This window comes from Oryza sativa, chromosome 10 (assembly GCF_034140825.1).
Source record: "Oryza sativa Japonica Group chromosome 10, ASM3414082v1".
Taxonomy (NCBI): Eukaryota; Viridiplantae; Streptophyta; class Magnoliopsida; order Poales; family Poaceae; genus Oryza; species Oryza sativa.
In genome coordinates, this window is record NC_089044.1 from 19,329,708 (window position 1) to 19,348,777 (window position 19,070).

Consider the following 19,070-nt stretch of genomic DNA (forward strand, 5'->3'; position numbering starts at 1 on the left):
CGTCGAGAGCCACCTGTCTTCCCCGCCCTAGCACGTCTCTTTTCCTTCCCTCTCTTCCTCCCGGCTCCCTAAGGCCTCCTTTGGCAGCCCGGGATCCCGGTGGGATCCCCGCCCATTCCCCTGGGAGAAAGGCCCGCGGTGAAAATTTTCACGGGCTTATTTCCTGTCCATTTGGAAGCCCACGAGGCAGGGATTTCCCAGCCCAATCCGCGGGGAAGCCCTAGGGAAAGGACCCCGACCTCCGGAGATCGGGAATTTTTCCTCGCGCGATCCGCCGCCGCTTCTCTCTCGCGCGGAGTCTCTTCTCTCGCGCGCAACCAATGTTGGGCGCCGCCGCGCCTCCTCCTCCGGCGAGACGCGCCACCGCCGGGACTCCTCCGGCGAGACACCACCAGCACTGCCACCGTACTAGGGTAAGCCTTCTTCTCTTTCCCCTCCTCTCCTCCTCCTCCTAGGGTTTCTGCTCTTCTCCTCTAGGGTTTCCCCTCAGATCTTTGGCTCAGTGGCTCAATCCTCTCTTCTCATCTTCCCCCAACAGCTTCTCTAGAACAGCCACCGTCAATCTTGCTCCCACCTGAAGCAACACGACGCGCTCTCTCCAGTGGCAGTGCGCCAGTGCCCCATCCCCCAGGTCAACCTCGATAGCCACCAAGAGCGGTTCTCCAGTGGCCGTCACTAAGCATCGCCAGCACCGTGACTCAGTTCGACTGGTTCGTGTCCTTTATCCCAAATCTGTGCTGTGATTGTTTATGGTTCAGTTTGGTTTGACTGGAAATTTAATTTTTGCATCTTGTGAATGTGGAACTAATGAGAGAAACCACGGTTTGTGTGAATGATCTTTGCAAAGACTTGTTAAGTTCTTGTTTTTTGGTAGACATGTTCAGGCTCAGAAAAGAGTTGATCTAACGAACCGCAGGAGAAACCAATGCTTTGCTTTCTTCTGGAGTGTGAAATTTGCATGCAAAAACTGATTAGTAATGTCTTTGCACAGGAAATTTGGGACCATCAGTAGAGCCCAGGTCTCATCATTGCAAGTTTTAACAGACAACATATTATTCTTATTTTGGGAATCTATCCATCACTAGTACATGTCCAAAAGAGGATAGCATTAGTCAGTGCTTAGAGCTTACAGTCAAGATGGACAGTAGGTTATCGTGCATGTGTGATGACAATTTACAATTGTGCAGGTTCATATGCTTTAACACATAAGCTACGTGGTAAATTAAACAACATTGATTAAGAAGGGAACACACGCGTTCACTGCTTCGACAGATCAACTACAAGAATTGTCAAGTATGCCTCCTTGTACTTCCTCTCTTGCCATAATTTAATTTAAATTTAATACGCAATTTGCAAAGGGTTATTGTACTTTAGCATGCACTGGTATGTAAACCTCAACTTCTTCACTCAAGATTACTATTTAGTTTTTTTTCTCTGCTCCGTTTGGTTTCCCTTTTCTCATCTCTAGCTCTAGTTTTACCATGATTCTGTGAAATGAATATTTTTAGATCTAACAGAGAATCTTTTTTTACTGGACAGAGAATCATTTTTGCTGGAGTTATTAGGAACATTTTATGTTTAGCAATAGTATATGTTCTGATATCTTCATGAAATTCATTATTAAACTGACAACAACCCTTCAAAGCTGAACACTATATCGCTCATCCATTAGACCAGCTAATGCTACTACTATTTTTTTTTCTGAGGAGCCAAATTGCTGCATAGGTATGTCTGATGGCCCTACAATTTAACTTGAAAGCTCTGCTATTTGTATACTTGATTCAATTTCAGCAGATGTAAATTTTACAACTCTTTGTATTCAGTTAATCTGGTTTAATTCTTCTCTATTCTTGATGGTCCTAGCTTAGCTTAATTCTGATTAATTATTGTAGTCTCTGTCAGGGAACCGTATAATTAGTGATTAATTTAGCATGCATGTGAGACTAAATAAATGGTAAAAAACAGATTTTTGATAGGACCTCGCTGGCCAAACAAAGTGACCTAGTAGTACTAATTAATTAAAACAACAACTACTACTACTAATTAGTACTGCTAAGTGCTAACCATAACTATCTACACTAATGACAGTGTTTGTGTGCTTGCTTGGGGGCATAAAACTAAGAGACAGAGTTAGCTGGAGATGGCCACGGTCCGTCTGAAGCATTGCGCATTAATTTGCATCTCAAACTGTAGTAGCATGAGGCTTTAATCTGTCTAATCAGTTTGCACCTAAACAGCAGCTCAATGGCACTGCAGTTCAGCTGAAAATGTTGCAAAAGTTTACCTAATGAGGACTCACATAGGGGGTATATATATGAGATGCACTTCTTTTCCTTGTCATGTCCATAATGATAATTGTCCTCTTGCACTCTTCCTCTTGCCATGATTCAATTTGAATCTCTGGATTGGCATAAACAAGGATTGTCCCACACAGAGCTATACTCTAGTCTGCATTTTCTATACAAGAAGTACTTGAATGATTTTTTTTCTACCAACGCTACAGGTTGCACCCTTACTTGTGTTTTTAATTCTTGGATGTAGGCAACAGGCCTTGCCCTTGTATATTCAGCCTTGTTCTCAATTTGGAGCAGCGATGGAGATAGTTGATGCTTATGAATGCAGGAGGAAAACACATCCAAGATATTTGTAAATGATAATTGTATGATTATATCTTGTATTTGCTGAAAGTGATATTTCTTGGATGCTCATATAATACTTGGCTAAATACTGTAGATGGTAGCTCAATTTGATCATCTCATGAATTAAGTTGATGCTTGTATCTATAATGTTCTCTATTTTACCTAGAATTTATTGCTCTAATTGGAGTTCATATGATTTTTCAGATTTTTTTTCTTGCATTTTTAACTTAATTATTCTATTTTTGTGCTCAGTTATGTTTATTTAGACATTTTTTTTATCTTGTTGTGTGTGCTCCAACTAGCCATTATTTGGTAGAGTAGGCTCAAAAATTAAAAACCCTAATCATCCCCCAGTCCCGTGAGCTGCTTCCAAATGGTAGCAGGGAAATCTCCCCTAGCGGGAAGTGCTTCCCTAGATATTTTGGGGGGATTCACTTGGTACAGGGAAAATCCCTGTATGGGGTTTTTTCCCAGGGGTTTTCTCCCCGTGCATCCAAAGGCAGCCCGGGATCCCACCGGGATCCCAGCCCATTCCCTGGGAGAAAGGCCCGTGGGGGAAATTGTCACGGGTTTTATTCCATGTCCATTTGGAAGCCTGTGGATTTCCTGGCCCAATCCGCGGGGAAACCCTAGGGAAAGGTCCCCGACCTCCGGAGGTCGGGAATTTTTCCTCTCTCGATCCGCCGCTGCTTCTCGCTCGCACAACCGGAGTCGCTTCTCTCTCGCGCGAACAATAGCGGGTGCCGCCGCGCCTCCTTCTCCGGCGAGACGCGCCACCGCCGGGACTCCTCCTCCGGCGAGAAGGATAAGCCCTTCTCCTCATTCCCCTCCTCTCCTCCTCCTAGGGTTTCCGTTCTCCTCCTCCTCTAGGGTTTCCGCTTCCTCTAGTTAGCTCCCAATCTCGCTCTCTGGTCTCAGCGCTTGCATCGCAGGCACCGACGCGTGGCACCACGGCAGCCGGGGCAACGACGACGAGGCGACGCGCCGGCAGCGCGGGCACACGGCTCCAAGCAGGCGGGGACAGGGGGGGATCCAAGGCGGCGTGACTCACCGGCAGAGGAGGCGCTGAGGCGCAGATCCGCCTCCTCCTCCTCGCTGCGCGACACCCACCGGCGGTTGCCCGGCTAGGTTTGTGCATGCCCTTGTAGCTGCTGCTTGATTCTTGGGGGTTCGTTCAGTACTTCAGTTTTCTTGGTGTATGTATGGTATGTTTCTTGATTTGGTTTGGGAGAGTTGTAATCTGTTCTCCTGTTCTTTCTAATACATTGTAGTATTGTACCCTGCAGTAGCATTTCATTTTGTTATGGAAGCGATTCAGAAGGGGATATGGGTGGGCGTATGGTGCTCTTGTTTTAGATCATGAATGAGTTTTGGTAAGATGATGTTCTAATTTGATGGAGTAGGTTGTGCTCTGGTTTTTTCTGCAGTGTAATTATCATGCTTAGTGCAGTCTAAATATGTGAGATCAATGCACCAGTCCCAAGAAATGAGGAATTATCACACATGCAGTGAGGATCATTCAACTGGTGAGGTATATGAGAAATTTTAGTCTGCAAACCAGTAACAGTTTTTTGCAGTTAATTAGAGATGCAGTTCTTTTAGTTGGATGCTGTCAGCTCTGTTAACCTAGAGGTAGATCTTAGTACTGGTTGAGCTGCTAGCATCAAGTTTTTTTTTCTGGAGGCATTTTTTAGTCTAATCCATTCTTGTAGTCTCTGTCAGGGAACTGTAGAATTAGTGGTCAATTTAGCATGCATGTTGGGACTAAATAAATGGTAACAATCATATTTTTGATAGGAACTCATACTTACTACAAAAATGAAGTCTTTTATGCTCTATACTTATACATTAGTCTAAACTTTAGTTTCATGTCATGTATCACCAGCAGAAAATGAGCAAGGTGGCATTGTGCATTCAAAAAACACAAGCTTTGGCAGCAACCTATATACAAAGACACGCACACACAGGTATTTCAATCTCCTCTCTCTCACTCACTGCACAATACACTGGCCAAACAAAGTGACCTAGTAGTACTGATTAATTAAAACAACAACAACTACTACTACTTTTTTTTCCTTATCATGTCCATAATGATAATTCATAATTGTGCTCTTGCATTCTTCCTCTTGCCAGGATTCAAAGGATTCAATTTGAATTGCATGCTCAACTTACTTTCAAATATGGACTTGAAATAGAGTATTGTTGGAAAACTATCAATACAAAAACATGGACTTCAAATTGTTTGATTTAAAAATAATGGTGTGTATCTGCATGTAGGGTGTTTGATCTAAAAAGAAAGTGCTTATACCAAGAGTTTGTTTACGCTGATGAAGCTGACAATTGCAATATGTTGGTTGATGTGCATGCATTTTTTCCTAAGCTAGTATCAATGGCCGTCCTTCAAATTTGATTGCTGAAGTATCACTATTTTATATTTATTACTTAAATTTCAGATTATCTTTTTCATCCTGGCAGATTTATTAGAACAAATGAAGATTTGTAGAAGAGATGATGAAGAAGATAGAAGAGATAAAGATTTAAATTGTGTTCTTGATCAAGACATTGTAACCCTATATAAATATGATGTACAGTTCTATATTTGTGGATGCAAGGATGATTCCAAAGATTCTAAATTTTGTATGATATGGATGATTCTAAAGTTTGACTTATGTCATGTCACGAAGTTGGTTTCCACATAAACTAATCTATATTTCTTTGTTTTTTCTGAATTTCTAATACTTGTTGATTTTTTTTATGTTTTTATTTTTTTTTTCTGGAATTTTTTTAGGTTGTTTCCTATTTATATGGATTTTCTATATTCTTTCTATTTTTCCTGAAATTTCTATAATATTTCTAAAGACATGTTTTGTTGTTCAAACACTATTTAGCAGTTTGCCTCTCTAAATCCCCCTTCCCCCATCAACCCCCTCCCCCTACTCCCAAATGGTAGTAGAGAAAATTCCCCTAATAGGAGTGATTCCTCTGGAGGTGGAAGGGGATCGGTTGGTACAGGGGAAAATCCCTGTACGGGACTTTTTCCCTGGGGTTTCCTCCCCCTGCATCCAAAGGAGCCCTAAGGCATTGTTCGGTTACACAAGGATTCGTTCCGGGCCAGGAATGATAGGTATAACAAGAAATTTATAATAGGTATAACAAGAGACCGGGATTTATTCCAGATCAGGAACCAATTTACTTATATTAGGTACAACAAAATATCCGGATTAGTTCCACACCTCTTAACTGGTGGATTAATTCCCGGTCTCTTATTGTCCCTATCATGAGCAAATTAGTTTCCGGCCCAAAATAAATCCCGACCTCTCGTTGTATCTATCATAAATTTCATATTATACTTGTTATTCCCGGCCCGGATTGAATACTTGTGTAACCGAACAAGGGTTAAACCGGCGATAGCACCATTCCTCTACGCCATTCTCTTCGATCCCCGTCTCTAGCAGCGAGCCGCAGGATTCGTCATCTCCTAACTCCACAGCCTCCCTTGCACCCTATCATCTCATTGCCCAAGGCTATTCCTCTAAGCTTAAAACCATCCTCTCCCCTCCCCTCCCACCCTGGCCCTTACCCAAAACCTAAAACCTTATTAGCATAAATCATCTTTGAAAATACACAGTAAAACATGAAGGCTAGCTAGAACCGTGATACAGTAAAATAATATCTTCTCAAGAACAGTAAAGCATCTGTTAAAAAGAGAGCATGGTGTGTATATCTTTCATGCATGCTCCTTTGATCTAATCTATGGATTAGAAGGAAAATATAACATCAGCACTTATATTTTAATGAGAAAATTACTCTCGTCTAGCTTGCGGTGATCAAAACTCTCAATAGCTGTATTTTAACTGCAACAACGTTAAGTTCTGAACACTCAGCCTCTTTTTCTCGAACTAACAAATTACGGTACTTTTCATGCGAGATACTCTGGATCAAGTCACAAATCGTGGCTCAAATGCATATACGCACGGTGACGTGCATGCAAAACTGCAGATCATGGGAACAAAATGGTGTTCTCTGTTCAGTTGCAGACCGAGTAGTGTGCAACAAGCAAGTATATATTGAGGACCAAATTAAACACGACATGAGACTCGACTCAACTCAACTCAAATACCTCCTGATTGGACAAATCTGGAAGCCAGCTGCACTGCACATTCAGTTTGTCCCCATCAATCGGTTGCTATGAGCTGATTATAAGCTAAAGTGGCTTATATACATGTTCTTAGCGGTTTAGAAATAATATTCTAAAATTAATTTTAAAATTAAGATCCTGCATGTCTAATGTAAATGATGAGGCTGGTTGTCTATATATTTTCCGACAGCAAGGGCGTGGCATCCCTTTCACAAGGGAATCAAACCCTTCCAGAACTTCCAGTCCTGTGAGAAAAAAAGCTTGGAAAAATCGGGCTGACAGCTGCTGCCCAGAGAAAAGCTCCGCACTCTGCCAAAAATCCAAGACTCCAAGTCAAGCAACTTATACTGAAGACTACTTATACTGACCAACAACGACGTATATATACGTACACGTTTGCACATGCAGGACATCTTCGTGTGCCTATAAATTCGGGAAATTTAACTATTTGTCACTTTTACGTTTGGCAATTAGTCAAATACCTTTTTTAGATTTGTACTTAACAATTTGCCATGGGAAAGAGAAGCTTTTGTATTTTTTTTTGCCACTTTGTGCACTGTAGAGCGTCACCTGTGCATGCCAGCATGGAACTGACGCAAAAAATAACTAATCTACCCCTGCTAGCAATTGGTACTGTCCTGAGTTGATAAGCTTGAACACATTGAATCTTAGTCATAATTTTAACTGGAGAGATAACAAGAGAAATCGGCAACATGTCCAATCTATCCTTTTTAAATTTGCAAGACAACAAGATCAATGGCACCATTCCGGTTACATCAGTTCATCAACTTGTTTAATCGAGCTAAGTTTGGGTGGCACCATCCCAACAATGCCAGCCAAATTAAATACCGTTTTTAATCTTAGGCCCAGTTTTTTTTTTCAACTACAAATTACAACTTCCTCGGTTTCCATTATCACGTTTTTCAAACGGTTAAATAGTGTGTTTTTATAAAAAAAAGTTATGTAAAAGTTGTTTAAAAATTCAAATGAATCCAATTTTTAATTTTGTAACAATTAATATTTAATTAATCATGTGCTAATGAGCTTTCTCGTTATATGTGCGCTGGAAATTTCTCTCTCAACTGAGAGATCGAACAGGTCCTTTGATGTGTCCAAGACCCGGGCATTTTTTGTTGGAGAAATACAAGTGGCCGTGCAGGAGCAATTCAAAGAATATATATATATAGGTTCGGTTCTTGTACCGATAGGCTAATTAACCAACTATCATTAATAGGGTCATTAGCGGCTGGATTACCCAAGTAATTAGTACATTTTACTATCTGCCCTGTAACAGGGGAGGAATTTTTGTGTTGTTCTGTTGAGAGTTCTCCAGGAAAGCTGATGGCGATCCCATCTGCGAATTGACATTATTGCTGCCGCTGTGAAGGTTGGAGAAGAAGCTAGGTCTGGAGATTATTTTCCTGGTCTTGCTACTTGGTACATGTTAGTGCCCTTTCTTCTGATCGTGTAGAAAGCACGGGTAGAGGATTATTTTATCTAGGGTTTGGTCTTCAACTGTTATACGCCGAGCTCTTGATTATTTGGTTTGTTTGCTGCTGAATTTTATCTATATATGCAAGTCTGGTTAATCCATCAGTGTTGAGATTAATTACTGGAGTTGTGATTTTTATTAGCTGCTGATTCAGATCGTTGGTGACCTCACGCTGCCTGGCAAGTTCAGAAAGTTAATTTGTTAATTGCTATTGGTACCGTAAAAGAGAGGGATAAAATTAGGGTACTCGGTGTTGGGTAATCATCATCCTTACCCATAACATCCGGTGGATATATTTCTTCAAATATTGGTTCGTTATTCGACTTGGCGGTACTCGATCTTTTATACAAGGACGAGCAGGTTGTCCTCGGATCATCAATGACCACCTCATAACAGTGAACAACATCCATCCAGATTCAGCCTATAAAATACAGCCAATTGCTAGCAGGGGTAGATTGGTCATTTCACGTGCCTGGTCCACCCTGGCATGCATGTGTGGCGCTGCACAGTGCAGGAAGTGGCAAAAAATTACAAAAGCTTCTCTCTAGTGGCAAATTCTTAAGTGCAAACCTAAGAAGGGTATTTGGTTAATTGTCGAACGCAAAAGTGACAAATAGTTAAATTTCCCTATAAATTCTGCTTCACCACACTCCCTTAAATCCTACACTAAAATTTTTCACTCTATCACATCGAACATTTCAACACCTGCATGAATTATTAAATAAAGGCTAAAAAAATATCGAACTACGTAGATTGCGTCTAATTTGCGAGACGTTTAAGCCTAATTGCTCCATGATTTGACAATATGGTGCTACAGTGAATATTGGCTAATGACGGATTAATTAGGCTTAATAAATTCATCTCGCAGTTTATAAGCGGATTCTGTAATTTGTTTTATTATTAGACTGCGTTTAATACTTTAAATGTGTGTCCGTATATCCGATATGACACGTTAAAACTTTGCACCCCTGAATCTAAACACCCCCTAAGAAATCCTATACTTTTCTTAAAATACATTCAGACGATGATATGCCATATTTAGAAAATGCGCAAATATTTTGGATTAGATATTTGATCTGGTCTCCGTCCCACATGGCACTAACGTGGCATTAGAATTAAAAAAGTATACGTAGGACTCATTTGTCATTCACATAAACAATATTATGGGACCCACTGACATGTAGGTCATCATCTTTCTCCATATCTTCTTCCTTCTCTTTCCCTCTTCCTTATCTCCCTGTCTCCTCTTTCTATTCACCTTCATCTGGCAGCGACGAGGGTAGCGGCTCGACGGCGATGAGGGCCGCACGGCGGCGGGCATGAGGGCGATGGAGCGACGATCGCGGTGGGCAGGCGAGGCCCTAACAACTTGCCATGGCCACCCACCACCGCAGCCGCTGGCGTAGACCCCGGAGCTGTGGAGCGACTTAGTCGCTCACTCGCTCGCCATGGCGCTCTCCTTCGCAGTGATGGTCACGCGGCGTCCGCATCACTATCCGTAAGTCCGCCGCGAAGCGCAAGCCATCCACCTCTGGCAGCCCGTGGTACGGACCCGACCGCGTCTTCCGCTCCACCGATCCGGCTAGGCACGTGCGGAGCCCGGCAAGGAGGAGAGAGGAAGATGGGGGCGGCCTCCGCCACTAGCTCTCTCCCCGCCAGCCACCGTCGACCGCCGGGCTCTCCACCGACCTGCCATCACTCCGGCCCTCGACCGCCCGCCATCTCCTCTACTGCTGCCTCCTCCTCCTCAGCCTCCATCCGCGCCGACTCCAGCCCGAAGCGCCGCCACCACTCTAGCCCCCGCCCATCGCCATCACTGTAAAGAAGGGAAAGAGAGGGAGGAAGAAGAGAGAGGATGACATGTGGGGCCCACACATTAGTGGGCCCCATATTTTTTTTCGAATGACAAATGGGTCCCACATATAACTCTAATGCCACCTAAGCGTCACGTCAACGCCATAGACTAGTCAATATTGTCTCGTAGACGCCATGTTAGTGAAACCACCCTCCAAAACCACCGAGGGAGTTAAATTGCACCGGTTTTAATAGTTAGGGGTCGAGATATCCGGTATTGCGTTTGAAGGATACAGATAACATTCTGTCACTAGTTAAGGGAGAAAAATTGAACTTATTCCATTTTCTGACGCACGCATGAAAGGTCAAGCTCCCACTGAAAATGGGCCGCACTAAATGGACCGGACGGCCCACAAAAAGAGGAGGCCACGTGGCCTTGCTACTAGGTAACATGTGGGCCATCGCGTGGGCGTGGTCGGAGTTTAATTCTCCGAACCCTGTCTAACATGTCTCTGGCGATATACCAGCACTCCAGCATACAGCAGCTCTAGCCTTGCTGGTTACTGTAGTCTGTAGTTAGTAGTTAATCGTAAAATTTGCCAAAATTTGAAGCAGAATGTTATGCTGAATTTTCGAAGTTCTCCTGTGATGTCTGGGAGATGAATGCCAACAAACAGATAAACAAGAACCCAACAATCAAAACCTTCTGTAGCATAACCTGATTCAGTATCATGTCATGTGCATGTTTTCAAAACAAGAAAACATGTTAAGCCATGCAAGGTTTGCTTGTTCCACTGCATGCGTATAACAAAAACCCGCAGTCAGGTAACATAATTAATCTAACCAAGGCGGTGATGAATTCTTGAGTACAATTGCTGGAATGTTTTGTGTTGCGTCAAACAATATATATAATATGTGCGGCCATGAACGACTCCAAACCTCCAAAATTAAGGAGGTTACTGCCTTACTGATCACGTTGCAGTGTTTCTTGGATTTGCATGGTAGCTGATCTCAGCAGAGCCCTAACTGAAATATACCATAACATGATGTCAATGAGGGGTCGGAGTTTTAAACTCCGAACTCCTTTGGGATCTCTGACGGCCATTTGATCACGCTTGCGTTTGCGCAGATTGAACAGTGAACCGATCGAGTAGAGAGAGCCACGGCGGACTCGTCGATCGAACACATGTGACATCTCGAACCACTTTACACTGCATCTCTGACATGCCGCGCGCCGGACTTGTGGCAATTCGTCAGTAATCGCCGTAATAATGCTTGTGCCGCATGAACGAACGAACGTACGGCGCCTGATCGAGATGCCAGATGAACCAACAGTAAGGCCACCCGTTGGTAAGAAAGGCATGTGCGCGCGGCGAGCATCTCTTCGCCGCTGATGGCGGCCGGACCTTGGTCAGACGTCGGTGCGCGCGGCAGCGATGGCATGGAATCCGGAGTCCACTATGAGGAAAGAAAGCTGTAGTCTTTGTTCGGTTTAGAGAGGATTGAAGAGGATTGGAGGAGATTGAGGGGGAATAATTTCACACCACAATAAGTGTGGAATAAATCCCCTCCAATCCCTCCGGATTAACCGAACAAGGCCGCAAAGGGAGAACAATTGCCATGTCATCGGAGATCAGAATTCCGACCCTCCTCGGGTCTAGCTCTGACGGCCTTCCAAAGCTAACAACATGTAGTCAGTCAGATCACATGGTCAATGTAACCAAGACAGTGCTGAAATAACTAACATTAGCCTAGCCACATCTGAATTATTGAGTGCAATTATCGAAACCGTAATTTTGTGGTGCATAAAACAATGGGACCATGAAATTCTACTCCAGCACCCTCTTTTCGAAAAGAACAAGATATCTTCCATACCAAGATCAGAGGCATTCTTCTACTTCGCCCTTAGATTACTTTGCCATGTTGACGCTCTGCATAGCTTTTCTCTATCGTCCGTGAGTGCCACGGTGTTCGATCGATCCGTGTGGCGCTCGAGACGGCGGCCGGCCGTCACAGCTCTAAGCCAGCATGGCGGTTCAATCAAGCCCCTGTGTGGCCCAAATGAGACTAAAACCTGTGTCAATGCGGTTATAATTTGAAAATTTTTAGTTTTTATCAATTTGGGAATAATGGAGTAATATTTTTCTAGCAAAAGGCAACATATATGTTGACAGCGTTCCTTATGATAGAACCTAAGTACTCAGGTTTAAGTTGTAGATTTTATATGTGTATTCGCATTTACGATTGGTTATATTTTAAGTGGTAAATAAATGAAATATACGTTGAGAGTGAGATGCTTGTGATTATCTAATTAATCTTAAAATATACTACTTAATTTTTCGGAGATGCTTGTGTGTGTTTTATAAGGATAAGTGTGGACAAGCTGTATTGCTGTTCTAATAATTTTGCTGAGAATGTAGGATAGAATTACTATGCTCATTCATACATAAGTTCTACGTGATGAGTAGTTAACCAACGTAAGTGTGGGGCATGTGGGCTCCTTCTTCTATATTTTTCTTTTACGGGGAGGACATAAGACTGGAGCTCACCCACGCCCAGCCGCTCGTCTAGTTTTTTTTATCTTTAAGATGCTTTTGCTATTTAATTACACCATCAAGATATGGTATATCCTAATACTATGAATTTAAACAGAGCATTATATTTTAAGACGGATAGAGTATCTATCAAGTGAATGGTGACACTGGACCAACGATAAGCCAACAAGCCGGTGTTTTTTTTTCTTACTAAATGCTTTTACTATTTATTATGTATTAGTATAAGTGAATGTTGACACTTGGACCAGTGATCAGCCAACGAACCTGCCGGCTTGAGAAGGATGAATCGGATGTAGTGAAATCGGTCAAGCCTCCAGGATGGACCAATGGAAATACCCACAATTCGTGCAGGTCCCATCCTGGCTCCAACTTGGCATGTACAGCAACAAGCAATAAATATAGCTAGGCTTTTTAGATTGTCAATTAGACAGCTGATTTGCTAAAATAGAGGAAAGAAAAAAATCAAATGTAAAGCTTCACAACGCCTTAAAATTAACTATTTGCATTTACAAAAGGAATATTTTCTATACATAAGGGTAAGGAAAATGAAAAAAAAAAGGTAATAAATATTATTTTGAAGTATTAATAGCTAGAACCTTCGTTGTCTCAATTGTTATGCGAGGTTAGTCTCTACATAGCTGGCAAGTCGACTAGGGTGTGCTCTTTCCCTAGTTTTTCCAACTCTCCCATGTCGTTTTTTGTGCACACGTTTTTCAAACTGCTAAATGGTATGTTTTTTTTTAAAAAAAATAATTATATACTAAAGTTGTTTTTTAAAAAAATCATATTAATCTATTTTTTTAAAAAATATTTAATACTTAATTAATCATGCAATAATAAGTGTTTCGTTTTACGTGCCGAGAACTAACCCCTCCTCGCGAACGCAGCCTAAGAGGCTCTACCATGCAACATATCATGTGTTTGTTTTTTGACGCATGTTTCCCAAACTAATAAACATGGTATCTCACACACACACACACACACACACACACACACACACACACACACACACACACACACACACACACACACACATATATATATATATATATATATATATATATATATATATATATATTGTGTGTGTGTGTGTATATATATATAATTTTACTATACACACACATATATATATACATATATATATATATTTATATATATACATATATATATACATATATATACATATATATATATGCCTTAAAAATCATATTAACACATATTTCTTAAGTTTTTTTAAGCTAATACTTAATTAGTCATGCGCTAAATCTTCGCTCTATTTTGCGTGTTGTGGGCCGGGGGAGGGGTTCCAATCCCCACAAATTGTACGGGTAAAATCGAACCATGCTTGAAAAAATCGACTACAACACACTGCAGCAACCAATTGTTATATGTTAAAGTAAAATATCGACCACAAAAGAAGAGTCGAACTTAGCGTTAAAAAGATGGTTTGCAGCTGTTGGTTGGCTGCACAAGATAGGGATGTACGCATGTGATTAGAGATTCTTTTTCTATAAGGGTCCAACGATCCATGTCACATATTGTAGCCAACAAATCAAAATTTTGTTCGACCATACTAATCGAACTAGAACTGCAGGTACCCTAAAGCTGACAAGTTGTATTCCATTCGAAAGAACACCCTTACAGTTACATCCACTATCCTTGGCCATGGGTGGTTGCTTCATGTGAACATATATGTGGACTGTGGGCCTGTGGCTTGCTAGTGCCAAATTGGTTGTTGAAGAAGGGCCGTTGACCCCTAGTCAATGACAGTGAATTGTACTCCCCTGCCTGTCCTGCAGGTGCTATAAATTCTGAACCTCAAGAACTAGACCAAAGCAACAAAGCGAGGTGCAGTTTCAGTGAGGGAGGAAAAAAAGAGTGAGAAGAAAGTCGAGATCATGTCCCTTTGGAAGGTGCTCCTGATGGTAATCGCGCTCATCTGCGCCCTGCATACTACTTCAGGTAAACGAGTTAATAAGTTTTTTTTACTATTGTAAATTTATAATTAATGTCTACTACCTTAGTTATAAAATAAATTTAGAATATCTTAAATTGATGTCTAAAATATAATTTATTCTGAGACGGATATAGTATAATCTCTATTATTAGAGAATAGAGAGAATAGACTGAGGAATTTAATTGTATAATTTGATGCAGGGAGACCTCCCGTCGTGGGATATCCTGCTCCTCGTCCCAACGGTAGCTCGGGCACACGATGCTACGAAGGCTGCAACCCTCCAGGTAGAGATGGCAACAGGGATCCATAACAGAGACCCTCTGCTACCCTCCAGGTAGAGATGGCAACAGAGATCCATAACCAGAGACTCTATAGGTTTTTATTTTATTAGGAGTCATATATGATCTAATTCTTGTATCTATGGATTTATCAACAGAAAAAAAATCCTTACATGTTGGATAGATGGGTATTAGTTCTTTAGCCACTCGTACCCCTTACCTATGGGTAAAAAATACCTATATGCTTAGCGTGATAGTTTACTTACTTTGAACGTTCATGTATGGTTTAATACTAGTATGGTTTATTTACTTGTTATATATGGTTTAATTCTTGCATGATTTGTTTACTTGTATTTGAATGCTAATACTAAAACCAAGGTTACTTAATATGATGTCGATAGTTGTTATCGTAATCGTTTAGTTATAGATAAAGGGGAAGGGAGAAGTTCACTTTAGTTCCCTCAATTTATCGTCGAGTCCGAAATTTATCTTTGAAATGCAAAACCGGGTACAACACATCCCCTAGCTTACAAAATCAGTACAAATATGGGGTCTCTCGGCAATATTGTGCCCAGTTTTGGTTGACGTGGCGTCTACGTGGGATCCTTTAACTAGGTGTTCGTTCCACGTGGTATTGATGTGTCGCTTACGTGGAAATTCGATCCGAGAAAAATAATAAAAACCGTAGGACCCACATGTTAGCTACACACGAAACAAAAATAATAGAGGGTCCGTGTGGCCCCACACGTCATCCTCACTCCTCCCTCCTCTCTCTATCCCCTCTCTCTCCTCCCTTCTTCCAGCAGCACGCCGCCGCTGGGGGATTGGTCGCCGGCGGTGGAAGTGTTAGGCGGCGGGCAGGAGCATCATGACAGCTTCGGCGTCTTCCTGTACAAGGTCTCCTGCGGCCGGCGTCCAGCGGTGGTGGTCATGAACGGCGGCGAGGACGCGATCCACCTCGTGCAGTGGGTCTGGGACACGCACGGGCGGCGCGCGGTGGCGGGGGCGACATCCTCGACGCGGCCGACACGCGGCTGAACGGCGAGTTCGACGGCGCAGACATGGAGCGCGCGCTGACCGCGGCCTGAGGCCGTCAGCGTGCTGCGGTTCGTGGCGCCGCTGCCGAGCCTCCCGGCGAAGATGCCGGTGGCGAGTACGGGCCGCCGGTGTCCACAGCGCCGGCGGCCAGCAGCAACGATTTCCATGGCTGCCGGACCAGGCCGGCTCACTGCTTCAGCTACTGTCCAGGTAGCTCGTTCAGATTGATGAATGGGTATTGATGAAATGGCAAGCCATGGATGCAAATCTCAATCGAATTAGCTTATTATTCAGTTGTCTCGAATCTCGATGAATGCGTTTGAGTATTAGAGATTCAGAGTTGGTGCCTGTTCTTGGCCGATGCGAAATTTGAACTCAAAGGAATAGTTGAATAAAAACGTCTGAATAGGATGCACTGAATATATGAGTTTATTCCAGGTGATTAATACCATATCATGAGTTGGCAATGCCGAAAATCTTGTCATGTTCTTTGGATATTCTGAATTCAGCATCTGTTCACCTAGTTCGTGTTACAAAGCGGCAACCATCGTGTAATCAACATGTTTTGTGTCTGAATCTGTCATCAAGTTTCGATCGAGATGGAACACGAGCTGCTAGTGTCGTCGTTGCCACCGGTGGACTGAATCAGCCGCCAGCGCCATACGTGCGTGGGCTCGGAAGACATTCGCACGGATCGGGCGCACGGTGGCCTCTAGCGCCAGCTGGATCTCCTCCATCCGCCGCCCCTTCTCCCCGCCGGTCACCATCCTTCTCCCTGCCGCCATTGGTCGTTGCGCCTGGAGAGAGGAGATTTGAAATGTGTGATGATTTTATGATTTTGGTGAGATTGGTGTGAAATCAATATGCAAAGAATAATGAAAAAAAAAAAGGATAGGAACCAGAGACGTGGCGCTAGCCTCACCAACCGGGACCAAAGATTTTCCTCTTTACTCCCGGTTGGTGTTACTAACCGAGGATCTTTAATCCCAGGTATTTGAACCGGGACTAAAGATAGCGATCTTTAGTCTTGGATTCTTAGTACTGGTTGGTTACCAACCGGGAGTAAAAGACATTTCCCCACCAGTAGAACACAGCCATATTGATAGAGTAGAGCTAATGGTTGGGCCTCAGAAAAAATATGTATAGGACATGATCAAATAGAGCCAATGTCGGCAAAAGAAAGCTCCAGAAAAATCACTCTCCCAAAGGTTGCAACCCCGCGAGGTCTTGGGTTCCTGCCCTTCGCCACGATACATCGTCTTCGATTATCTAGATGATTATTATTGGCATCGACTAATAAACATTTAAACAACATATGGTAAGTGGTAAGACATAGAACACTCTGATTACACACTGTTCTTTGGAAGAATTTCTGCAGAGTACTACTACTACTAAACAAGCAAAACATCACCAGAATTCAAGGCCAGTACAAGATCAGGACACGGCCGGAACCATAATACCAGAAATAACGAGCAACTAATTAATTGATCGACTCGAACAATGAAAGAAATTAAGCGCTAACTAAGAGCACCCACAATAGTTATCTATGGCTCTCTATGAGAGATTCATGTCGGTATATTTTTCTACTTAGAAGAGATTAAATAAAGAGAGAGAGTAAAGCTATCTACTAAACTGAAGATAGTCTATAGAGAAAAACGAGGCAATGGATTAGAGAGCTATAGATACCCATGTAGACATACTATTGATCAGGTGGTTTACTGTTAATCTAGTCTATTGCTGAGATGTACATGTTTTATAAAGAATACCTTACTTTACCATTGCAATTACTGCGTGATTGATGGGTGAGCTATCTGGTGCCTTTAATTTTGTATCCATGACTTGAGATATCTGCAGCTACAGATACAACTTTCGAGACGTACGCAAAGGTACAACGTCGACTCCTCCTCGATGCCGTAGGAGGCCAGCGTGCGGTCGTCCGCAAGCTCCATACCGGAGAAAACCAGCCGTTGCTTGCACGGCATGGTCTTCTTCTTCTTCCTGTAGTACAGCTTCACCTTCACGCTTCCCACCGTGTCCGACGGCTGCACCTTCAGCGCCGTCGCCTTCTTCCCCCCGAGCACTCTCACGAAGATCTGCATCTCATCCGTAGCAGCAGGTCGAGTCGTTAGGGTTTGATGATGCTCTTGGATCAGTTTCTGCGCCTCCATGTGCGTGCGGATGCAGTCGCAGCTGGCGAGGCGGCCGCAGAGGTTCAGGTACGAGTGCTTGCGGATGCCGCAGGAGGCCACCGTGTCGCCGTCGTCGAGCTGCCTCCCCTCGAAGATCAGCCGCTGCTGGCACGGCGGCAGCCCGTCCTTCTCCTGGAGCTGTAGCTTGACGCTCTCCACCGTGTCCGACGGCTCCACCCACAGCGTCCAGGTGTTCCCCCTGAGCCCGCTCACTAAGATCTGCATCTCCGTAGCGGGGTCGCGGATGCCGTAGTCGGCCAGCGTGCGATGACCGTCGGCCTCATCCATCTGCTTTCCGTCGTACGCCAACCCGAAGTCCTCAGTGATCCCCGACATGGCCTTGATCTTCGCCTTCACGCTCTCCACCGTGTCCGACGGCTCCACTTCCAGCGTCAACGTGGCCCCCGTGATCAGGTCCACGGGGATCTGCATCCTCTTCCCCCTGGAATTAATCGTCGCCGCCGGCCACCACAGTTTCGTCCAGGTCACGATCGAGCTGGTGTTGCTCTGGTTGTTGCGCGGCTGCGTGACTTGCCGGAACGACGTGTATATAAATAATATAAAGGGCAGGGCAGGCTTAGGTCAGAACGGTTCTGGTGTTGGAGTTCGAACCAGTCACGACGGCAAAAGTAGGTTCGGATATGAATCTCAAAATATATTTGGGATATATTCTGCGGCGATGAATCCCAACATACATATATACGAGTCCAGAGGCGCTGGACACGTTGGAGTTGCCAAGAAATTTTCTTTTCATATTCCCTTTTTGTTTATGTTTTTCTTCCCTTTTAAATATGTGATTTGAATTTTGGGTTCACAATATATTTGGATTATAGTATTCTAATAGAACCTGACTATTAGATTAGTTTTCTAGTATAACTCTTAGTCTTTATTCACGACGACTCCTAGTTTTCTCCTGTGTATATCCCTCGTAAGCCGCACTAGGAGGGTACGATAGCCCAATGTATCTCTGCGTTTGTATCCAACTCCTCA

At 43.3% G+C, this 19,070-nt stretch overlaps 1 protein-coding gene and 2 long non-coding RNA genes across 3 annotated transcripts; 2 read left to right on the forward strand and 1 right to left on the reverse strand.

Moving 5' to 3' along the window:
- Positions 1-264: 264 nt before the first annotated feature.
- Positions 265-2,820, forward strand: LOC136353611 (uncharacterized). The gene is made up of 4 exons (XR_010736929.1): positions 265-413; positions 539-710; positions 1,188-1,293; positions 2,542-2,820. It is a non-coding gene; the product is annotated as an uncharacterized lncRNA (long non-coding RNA).
- An 11,624-nt stretch (positions 2,821-14,444) lies between these two features.
- LOC4348975 (uncharacterized) lies at positions 14,445-15,189 on the forward strand. The gene is made up of 2 exons (XR_001540643.3): positions 14,445-14,580; positions 14,776-15,189. It is a non-coding gene; the product is annotated as an uncharacterized lncRNA (long non-coding RNA).
- Positions 15,190-16,313: 1,124 nt separating this feature from the next.
- Positions 16,314-18,893, reverse strand: LOC107279205 (uncharacterized). Its single transcript, XM_015758676.3, has 2 exons — positions 17,668-18,893; positions 16,314-16,688 (listed from the first exon to the last, which is right to left on the reverse strand). The coding sequence occupies exon 1, from the start codon at positions 18,510-18,512 to the stop codon at positions 17,712-17,714; it is 801 nt and encodes a 266-aa protein (XP_015614162.1). The 5' UTR covers positions 18,513-18,893; the 3' UTR covers positions 16,314-16,688; positions 17,668-17,711.
- Positions 18,894-19,070: the final 177 nt, after the last annotated feature.